Source organism: Vicia villosa, linkage group LG6 (genome assembly GCF_029867415.1).
Source record: "Vicia villosa cultivar HV-30 ecotype Madison, WI linkage group LG6, Vvil1.0, whole genome shotgun sequence".
Classification (NCBI taxonomy): domain Eukaryota; kingdom Viridiplantae; phylum Streptophyta; class Magnoliopsida; order Fabales; family Fabaceae; genus Vicia; species Vicia villosa.
Genome location: NC_081185.1, coordinates 42,492,162 through 42,502,927, shown reverse-complemented (window position 1 = coordinate 42,502,927; position 10,766 = coordinate 42,492,162). Strand labels below are relative to the sequence as shown.

Here is a 10,766-nt window from a genome sequence, read left to right as displayed (position 1 = left end):
ACAGTGGAATATGAGGGTTATTCGTGATTTGTTTGACTTTACAGTTACAAAAGAAATCTTACAAGTGCCTTTGGTCGAGGAAGTTATGGTTGATAGATTGATTTGGAAGGAAGAAAAACATGGTTCTTGTAGTGTCAGATCGGGGTACCACATGTGGAGGAAGGCGATGAAAAGAAATGGGGGAGTGGCGGAGAATATCAAATGGAATAATCTTTGGAAGATATCGGCACCGGCTAGAGTAAAACATCTCCTTTGGAGAAAATTTGCAAGGAGTGCCTCCCTACTAGAATGCGACTCCGTAAGCATCATGTTTCTTGTGCTCATAACTGTCCGTCTTGTGAAGATCCTCATGAAGACGATTGGCATGTTTTTTTTGGGTGTTCAGAAGCAATTTCCTCTGGGAGGGCAGCAGGTTTGTATAATATATCTCCCCGTCTCCACTCGTTTGAGGATGCTAAATCCGTTATTATTGATATTTGTTGCAAGGAAGATAGTCATGTTGCGGGTAGAGTAGCGGTAACGATAGAGGGCTTGTGGAGGAATAGAAATGATTGGCTTTGGAACAATGAAAAGGAAGATGCGACTAAACTTGGTTGGATTGCTTTGCACAAGTGGCAGGAATGGTTTTATGCTCAACATATTCGACCCTCTGATGGTAACAACAGGGAGTTGGTTCATTGGACTCCACCGCCGAGTGGTAGCTTTAAGTGTAATGTGGATGCGGGTTTTAACCGTCAGTTAGGTACATCGAAACGGGGGTGGTGTCTTCGAGATGATCATGGCGACTTTGTTGTTGCTGGCACTGCTTGGGATGGTGGTTCTTTATCTATCCTGGAAACGGAGGCTTTAGCTCTCAAGGAAGCCATCCAAGGTGTTAGTTCCCTTCATATTGATCATGTCTTATTTGAAAGTGACTCTCAGGTGGTAGTCTATAGTCTACGGTCTAAATTAAGTGGTAATTCAGAATTTAATTTGATTATTTCTTCTATTAAGTTGTTGTTACTAGATTTTCCCAACTTTAAGATAAAGTTTGTTAAGCGTCAAGCGAACTTGGTTGCCCATACATTAGCTAAGGCGGTCAATTCTTGGTCTCGACGTATGTTACTTGAAGAGATTCCTCTTTGTATTTCTTCTTATTTGATTAATGAAAGAAGTTAAGTTTGCTTTTGTCAAAAAAAAAAAAACAAAAATTTGCACAATAAAAAAAACAAATACATTAAAGAGTGTGAGTCTGCAATAAAAACATCGACAAATAAAATATTCAACATACTAAATCCATTTTTTTCACGTCTTGTTCCATTTATTAAGTCATTAAATCCCTCTAAATATCAGTTATTTTACTTGATGATATGATATTCATTAGATTCGACTCGTGGACAATTTTATCCTCAAATATCAATATAACAATATAAATATTTCTTTTGGCCTCTTAAAACAAAATATCAATATTATTATAGGATCAATATAAAAAACGACATTAAGATATCAAACTTAATAATATAATATATTTGATAATTCTTTATCACATATTCGTATAATAAAATTCACCGTTAGATAAAATTATTATTATATAAATCATGTCTACAAAATTTAACATCAATTAAAAATTATTTGATATGTCAACGAGATATATAAAAATGAAAGCCTTATAAAACTTCAACAAAACCGATAATTTTAATTCTTCTATTTATCATATACAATAATTATTTATTAATGTTAAATTTTATAAACATAATTTATATGAAAATAACTATTAGAGGTGTCATCTTACAAAATTTAATACTGATTTGATCCTAACCAATTAATAAATTCTTAATTGATTAAATTATCTAATCAACAATATAATATCCAAAAAAAAAACTATAAGAGGTCATTGGCATTGACATGACCACGAGTATACGCAATTCAGTTATTTATTTCCCACCACCCATATATTTCAGTAGCTACAAAAAATCTAACCTTCAAAAATGAAAATAAAAATCCTCTTTCATTCAACAATTATTTCTATTCCATTTTTCGCAATAAACTAACTTCCAACCTACCAATGGCCACGGTAGCAATACAGCCATGTCCTTCATGGACGCGTGGCTCAATCCCCATTCCAAAACCCATCCAACGACGTCGTTTCAGAGGCAGAACAAAACTCACACGCCTCAAAGTTCTAGCTGCTGTCGTGGAAGCTACGCCTTCAACCACCGTACCTTCGATCGGAAACAGAAACAACCGTGCCCTGACGCTTCCGTTCAACCGTGCAGATGATCTTCAAGCGGAAGCAAGAGCCATGGGACGTGCAGTTAATGCTACTCTCTATAGCCCTGAACTACTGGCCTCCAAATATGGATCCCAGCCTATCAAGGTTTTTTGTTTTTACTGATTTTCTACTGTCGCTTTTGCAATTTTGGTTGATACAATAGTGACTGCGGTTGTTGCAGAATTAATCACAATTTGTTGTTTATCATAAAAATGGTGAATAATTGTATCGGTATCTAACAGTATCGGTATATGTGAGATTTTGGTTGATACAACTGTTTTATTGGTGATTGCAGTCGTCGCGGTGTGATTTTATCACAATTTGTTGTTTATCGTAAAAATGCTGAATAACTCTTTCGGTATCTATGAGATATTGGTCCATGCAAGTGTTTTAATGGTGATTGTGGTTGTCGTTGTGTGAATTAATCACAATTTTTTTAATCATAAGACATTGAATACTGTATCGGTATTGGCATGATTTTGGTTGATACAAGTGTTTTAACAGTAATTGTGGTCGTCGCAGTGTGATTTAATCTTTAATTTGTTGTTTTTCATAAAAATGCTGAATAACTGTATTGGTATTTGAGCGATTTTGGTTGATACAAGTGTTTTAATGGTGATTCCAGTTGTCATGGTGTGAATTAATCACAATTTGTTGTTCATCATAAAAACGGTGAATAATTGTATCGGTATCAGAACCTTTCAATACTGTTTTGTCGTGGTCGTTTCTGCAGTAACATAACGTTTTTTAAACCTTGCTAATTTTTTATTACCTTTTGGAAGTTCTTTCGTGGTTACGGTTGGATTTCTCAAACATGCACTCGAAACTTTACGTCTAGTTTTCTTTTTTGTATATTTTATTTTGATTTGTTATGCAGAATTATAAACGTGTTTTTTTTGTATAGGTGGTTCAAAGGGCTATTGAGATTGTGAGTTCTTTGGGTTCATTTGGGTTGAAGCTGTTTTTGGAGCAGAAGAATGGGATGCTTGAAAAGAATAAAAGGACTCGTGCAACTGAATTGAAGACTATATTCACACAACTAGGACCAACTTTTGTGAAGTTGGGTCAAGGATTGTCAACTAGGCCTGATATATGCCCACCTGAATATTTGGAGGAACTCTCTGAGCTTCAGGTGTTGCCTTCTATTCCCTTTCCCTCACTTTTCTAGTTGCATTTATTGTTCCATTTGTTGCTTCCAAGGTTTTAAAAAGTGACCACAAAAAGGCTTTTGCAATTTCGGTCGATATAAGTGTTGCAACACTGACTGCGGTCGTCGCAGTGTGAATTAACCAAAATTTGTTCTCCAACGTTGAATAACGTATTGGTATCGGCCCCTTCCGATACCACTTTGTCGCGGCTGTTTTCGCTGCAACGGACCATTTTTAAAAACCTTGAATGCTTCCTTGCTTAGAACATAATAGGACTTGGGGTTCTGATTTGGTGCACTTTGAAAATGTGGTGTGTTTTTATTCCTAGGAGTAGTGCTGGAAATGAATAGAGTTGGTTTAGCTTGAAACTCAACTAGGTGTAATTTGGTCTAGTTTGAAACTCGACTTGAATTTATCGTGAGCTGTTTTTTCAGCTGGAACTTGACTAAAATTTAATCACTAAATACAAGCTCACAAGCAATTCTGCTCAATTCAACAGCTTGACTCGTTTGGCTTAGGAAATGAAATTCAACCTGTTATTATTGAATTGAGTGTGAAACTATTTTTGATTGAATTGAGTGTGAAACTATTTTTGATTAGGTTCGGTTCCTTGTCATCCCCATAGAACAATTATATATCCATTTTAGGAGGACTGTAGAATAGTCCAAACAAGTCTTGGTCTAGAATTATCAATTTTTAATTGCTATTGATATATAACAAATTATGAAAAGGGTTATTATTTTATATCAATGGGGATGAAGATTTGGTTCTATATAGACCAAAACTTATACATTACATATCCTCCATTTTTATTTTGTTTTGTACACCTGTCGAATGCTATGCTAGACCCTATCTTAATGGCCTTGTTTGGAAAAGCAACTCAAATAATATTTACTCGAGTAGAGCTTATATTGAAATGCAGTCTGAAGTAAGCTAAGTGTGTGATTAGCTTGCAGTTGAAAATACTGATATTTGGACCTAAATTAACTGAAGAGTTTGTCAAACATACATTTATGTACAAACGGTGCAACCACAAGCCAAACATACCGTTGTGTTTGGATTGAAGTTCCAACTAGTGTTTGTGCAAGATTGGAAATTTGATGTTTTTGTTGAAGTTGATTTCATCCAAATATTTTAAAACTGTTTCATCAATTACAATTAATAAGCGCAAATAAGATGAAATTAAGTCCATCAAAATGAGGCAAAAGTGAGAATTTTGATTGGTTTAGTGGCTGATTTCAATATGCAGTATAGCATGCACTTCTTAGCTGCTTCATCAATGTATATTATATGGATTCTTCTCATACCCAAAAATAGTTAATGGAATGCAGTGGAAGTTTATTCAGTTATATAATGTTTGATGTTATGTGGCCCTTATTTATATTTTATGCGTAAGAGTCTTACATGAATTGGCAAAAAAATAAAATAAAAAGATGTGTTTGAAAGAAGTGAAAACTTGGACAACTTTGACCATTACCGCCGTACTTTGACAGGATGGTTTGCCTACATTTCCTGACGAGGAGGCCTTTGCATGCATTGAAAGGGAATTAGGAGTATCCCTTGACTCTATTTTTTCATCTATATCACCATCACCAATAGCTGCAGCTAGTTTGGGTCAAGTTTATAAAGCTAGGTTGAAATACTCGGGTAAACTCGTGGCTATCAAGGTGCAACGTCCTAGCATCGAGGAGGCTATAGGATTGGACTTCTACCTAATTAGAGGTCTTGGGTTTTTCATAAATAAATATGTAGATATAATTACCACTGATGTTGTTGCTCTTATTGATGAATTTGCACGGAGAGTTTTTCAAGAGCTCAACTATGTGCAGGTAATTAGTTCTTCATTCAATACCATACTTTGTATTTTTGTGTATATTTTTTCCCTTTTGCATAATTGTTTTTGTTCAAGAAAAAGCTATAAAACACCAAGCATTAGATACTTTGCCAATGGACTAGTATCCAAGCAAAAGGGTGGTATCTATTTGTAGGAGTTTTCTTGATTTATAATTAAAATCTTCCGTGGGGTGATACTATCCACGAGGTGTTAACTTTTTGGTAAGAACTAACTATTTGAATTTAAACTAACACAATAACTGCCAATAACTAACTATTTGAATTTAAACTAACACAATAATATTATATTACTTATTTATTTTATTTCTCCTTTGATAAACCCTCCAAATGACGGGTTTACCCTTCTCCCTATTCTGTGCGCTATCAGGTTGTCATTTTAATTAATTATGGTTTTCGTGCGGGGTGATATGTTTCGTATATGTTGACAATGAAACTACAATTTGTAAACTATGTAAAATTCTTTTTTAGGATTGAATGTAAATTTTGACAGGTTACTGCAGGAGGGACAAAATGCAAGGAGGTTCAAAAAATTGTATGCCGACAGACCAGATATTTGTGTTCCTGATATTTTCTGGGATTATACAAGCGCTAAAGTACTGGCAATGGATTGGGTTGATGGAGTCAAGCTAAACGAGCAAGAAGCTATTGAGAGACAAGGATTGAAAGTCTTGGATCTTGTGAACACAGGCATACAATGCAGCCTCAGGCAACTACTTGAGTATGGATATTTCCATGCAGATCCACATCCTGGGAACCTTTTAGCAACGCCTGATGGGAGACTTGCTTTTCTTGACTTCGGAATGATGAGTGAGACACCAGAAGACGCACGATCTGCTATAATTGGTCATGTTGTTCACTTGGTTAACCGAGATTACGAAGCTATGGCTCGTGACTACTATGCTCTTGATTTCCTTTCACCTGATGTCGATGTTTCTCCAATTGTGCCAGCACTTAGAGACTTTTTTGATGATGCACTTAATTATACCGTGAGTGAACTTAACTTCAAGACACTAGTGGATGGTCTTGGGAATGTTCTTTATCAATTTCCATTTAATGGTGAGATTATACCATGCTATATATTTACTAATTGTTTCTACTCTCTGCTATTGGCTGCATAGTCTGATGTTTAAATTTCTTTTTTGTCCTCTTCTGTTGGCAGTCCCAGCTTACTATGCTCTGATATTGAGGTCTCTCACTGTTTTAGAAGGTTTAGCCCTTAATGCTGATCCCAACTTTAAGGTGCTTGCAGCTTCATACCCGTATTTTGCTAAGCGGCTCTTAACAGATCCAAATCCATATTTAAGAGATGCTCTTATTGAGTTGCTTTTCAAAGATGAGAAATTTAGGTATGTATTTCACTAGTATCTTAACTACTAATTATATTTGTGCTTATGTATACTCTATTTCTTCAACAAAAGATAAAGAAAAGTGGAGCTGTTTTCATAAGCTATCTCAAGGAGCCTATAGAAATAAAACTGAAAACAGCTTATGGACACATTATAAGCAGTTTCTATAAGCTCTCGCAAACAGTTTCACAAGTGTTTATGCCAGTAGATAAGCCCAAATAGTTCAATCCAAAGAGCTCTGTATATATGTTAAATTAGTGGTACAAAATAATTTTGAGAAAGTGTACTTGAACATTCATTGATCCGTTCCAGTGCAGGTGGAGTAGACTTGAAGACTTGCTAATCCAAGGCAGAATGGACAGTGATTTCTCTGCCAAAGAGGCCTTACAACCTGTTCTAAAGGTATTACTTAGTCCAGATGGCGAAGTTATCAGGACTCTTGTTATTAAAGAGGCTGTTCGCGTATCAGAAGCTTTTACTCTCAGTTCAATTTCTGATACATACAAGTCAGTTCCTGATTTTATGAGGACTCTAGTTTTCAATGGCAATGCAAATGGTCCCCTTATGATGTCAGAATCTGAAATGCAAAGCATGATAGAACTTCGGAATCAAGTACTCAGGATTTGGGGACTTCTTCAATCCTCTAATGATTTTGATCCAGCTCTTCTGCTGCCTATATTCCAGGTAAGATCCACTGTTTTATACAATAATGATCTCATATGTTTCCTAAATTGTGGATCTATCTCCAACATATACAAGATATTTCGATGGATGCCTCAAATGTTCATATTGATTTGTGGAAAATTGACAATTGGTTTTTACTTGATATAAGATTAATGGATTTATTTGTTTAAGTATTTAGTTGAATTTTTTTTCTTGTATTTTGACCTTCGTTTCAAACATTTTTCTTCCAAGTTTCAAACTTGTCCTCAATTGAAATACTATAAAGTGAATGTTTGTACGTGATAACAGATCCTTCGGCAACCCGAGGTACGCAAACTTGGGGGAGGTGTTATGGATGGGATCACACAACGTTTCCTAGCACGCTTTCTGCAGCAAGTACTTCGAGTTCCAGCAACAGCTTCTGCATAGATTTTGTGTCTCAACAGACAATAGGTGTCTAGCTAAGGTAAGCATATTATTTATAATTTATAATTTCATTATTTTGAAGATAATATGATTTTGTTGATCCAATAAACAAGTGTTATTGTTGGGTTAGTTCACTTTTCACAATTCCTAAAATATGATAAATGAGCGTTTAGGAAAGATAAGCAATGCTGATTGTATCCAACATTGTAACATAAACTCAATTTGAGAATGCGTGAGAGATTTAGTAAGAATACCAGCTTGTTGATCATTGGTAGTGACACTACAGCCAGAAATTGGAAGTGACACTACAGCCAGATAAAAATGTTCTCAGATAAAATGAAAATCCACTTCAATACGATTGGTCTTCCTCATGGAAAAGTAGGTTGGAAACAATATGAAGAGCAACCTGATTGATTAATGCAAAACTACTTAACTTGAGAGAAATCAATAAATTTCAACCCATGAAATAGTTTTTTTTGACCTAGATAATCTCAAATGTGGCGAATGCCATAATCCAATATTAAACCCCGTCTAGGAGTGTGCATGGATCAATAACCAAACTAAATTAAATTATATATGTGGTTTGCTTTGGATCTTAAAACCATTTCTTTAAAACCTGTTTATTTTTTTAAAACCGGTTTACATGTGGATCGGTTCAGTTTTAAACCGGTTTCTTATAAAAACTAATTTTAAAAAAAAAACTGGTTTAAAACCGGTTTCTCTTAAAACTAATTTTTATTTAAAAAAAAACAATTTTAAAAGAAATTTAATAAAAAAACTCAATTTTAAAAACAGTTTTTTTATTTTTTTGAAAACGTTAAATAGAATTTTATTTTCAACATCACAAAGAAACATCTCTCTAGAATAATTAAATATGTATGTATCATCGAATCTAGATGAACTAAAGTGAACCGTTTGTGATTTATTTTACTATAATATATTAATATTATAACTTATGAATTTGGCTTAGTTGTTTTAATAATAATCTTTTGGAAAGGGTTATATAAATATTTATGTCAGTAGGTAAGATAAATAATCAGATATTAATATGTTAATTATTTTCATCAGTATGAATTGACAATGGGGTCAACATGAGCATGTTTGAATTAAATAAGCACTTGACTCCAAAGTGTGTAACATAAGTTTTCTTAAAATTAAAAAGAATTAATTATTAAAACTAAAAAGAATTAATCATTAAACAGTAAATAGTTATAATAAATTAATGTCCAAGCCAACATCTGAGTGTAAATTTAAGTATAGAAGTTTTAGACAAAAAAATTATTTAAAATTATATTTTAAACTCAGAATTTATTAATATCTTATTAAAAAAATTTGACTTTCATATGTGTATATGGTGAATCATGAAAAAAAACAAACATATAAATTTAATATATAGTGAAATTTGGGTACCCAATAACTAAATCACATTATTATTATTATAATTATTATTATTATTAATATTATTATTATTATTATTATTATTATTATTATTATTATTATTATTATTATTATTATTATGGGTACCGGTTTATATTTGGATAACAAAACGGATACCCACTTTTATATTTTAGCATTTGGGTTGGGTTTTAAAAAGTGGAATAATTTGAATACCAATTTGGTTAAGGATAACGGGTTTTTTTGCACACCCCTAACCCCATCTATAAATTTAACAACATTTGACTTCTTGCTTTTCCAAGAGATGAAATTATCTTGTATAAGTACACAGTACTCTAAGGTAGAACGTCTATCGGGGGAAGATCCAAGCCCAATCAACATTTAAGTAACAAAATCACCTAAGAATTAGTGATATTTTTATACAAATCAACATACTTCAAAACAAGAACAATCGCAACCGATGACTATCATATGGGCACTGAAGGAATTGACAACAAACAAAATATCTGAACGAGGGATGGTGACTTAATTTAACTTATCAGCTAATCTTTGGTATCTTCCTTGATCACTAAACGACCTCCCCTAAGTAAGTTTACCAATAGGATCTATGTATGAGAGTGAAAGTTTTACAATCTGACATAGTAGGAAATAAAGACAAGTCCAAACATGATGATGGAGCAAAATGGTGCATGTTGTTTCAGTTAGATGTCTATTCTTTCTTTTAGCTACTCCATTTTGTTGAAGTGTAAAATGGAGTGTAAAGACACATGATGACGGATGTACTTGAAAATATTTGTATGAAACTGATTTTTAATTTCAACAAGAATAATCGTCAATGAAGGTTACAAAAGTACTAAAACCCAAACATGGAGGGAACACAACTAGGACCATTAATGTCTGAGTGAAGTAAATCAAAAGGGGATGCATCCCGATTATTGACACAAATAGGAAAAGACACTCTAGACTATCTCACACAACTCACGATTAAGACTTGATATAGAGGAAAAGGAACCATCTAAAGCTTGGATGTCCCAAGCGGTTTTGGAGTAGCTTTGGTGATAAAGATGTAGTGCAGACAAAATGAAATAATATTATTTTTAGAATTTTTACTGTTTGTGCTTGTCATGATTTACTTAGCTAATTTAGTTCATTCTTACCAATTAACATGGAATCATGTTTCACACTGTTATTCATCCTTTCATATTGCTAATATTTATATGTTTTGTTTTTGTCTAGGTGGTTCTTAACAGGGCAAAGGGGAGTTACTTTCCAAACCCAGCAGGAAAACAAAAATTAAGTCAATTCTTCCAAAATTGTTGATTACGTTGTTTTCTTTGGATGGTGTAAAATGGACTGTATATATCACTGATTCATGATTATTGATGCTGCTTCCATGCATCAACAGATGATAATATAATGTAATGTAAAGGCAATTCTCTTGCACATTTTGATGTTTCTTATTTCTTATGATGCATTCTGTTTCTGTTATTTGGGATGTAACCTCATACCTTAGATATTGGATGTTATTTTTAGGTGGGGAGGGTAACAAAGTAGTCAATAATAGCTTAAATTACATAAATACTAATACACAACCTTGGTTATATAACCAGGGAATAGGGATCATTAACCTATTACCTATGTAATTTGCCAAATGCGATATGAGTTTTTGGTTTTACATGATTT

General features: G+C 33.6%; 2 protein-coding genes across 2 annotated transcripts; both read left to right on the top strand.

Moving 5' to 3' along the window:
- Nucleotides 1–288: 288 nt before the first annotated feature.
- Nucleotides 289–1,158, top strand: LOC131613590 (uncharacterized). Its single transcript, XM_058885247.1, has one exon. It carries the CDS (start codon nucleotides 289–291, stop codon nucleotides 1,156–1,158), a length of 870 nt encoding a protein of 289 aa, XP_058741230.1.
- A 745-nt stretch (nucleotides 1,159–1,903) lies between these two features.
- LOC131609131 (protein ACTIVITY OF BC1 COMPLEX KINASE 3, chloroplastic-like) lies at nucleotides 1,904–10,528 on the top strand. Its single transcript, XM_058880791.1, has 8 exons — nucleotides 1,904–2,356; nucleotides 3,156–3,383; nucleotides 4,893–5,228; nucleotides 5,754–6,309; nucleotides 6,413–6,599; nucleotides 6,917–7,283; nucleotides 7,572–7,728; nucleotides 10,320–10,528. Exons 1-7 carry the CDS (start codon nucleotides 2,045–2,047, stop codon nucleotides 7,689–7,691), a joined length of 2,106 nt encoding a protein of 701 aa, XP_058736774.1. The 5' UTR covers nucleotides 1,904–2,044; the 3' UTR covers nucleotides 7,692–7,728; nucleotides 10,320–10,528.
- The last annotated feature ends 238 nt before the right edge of the window (nucleotides 10,529–10,766 follow it).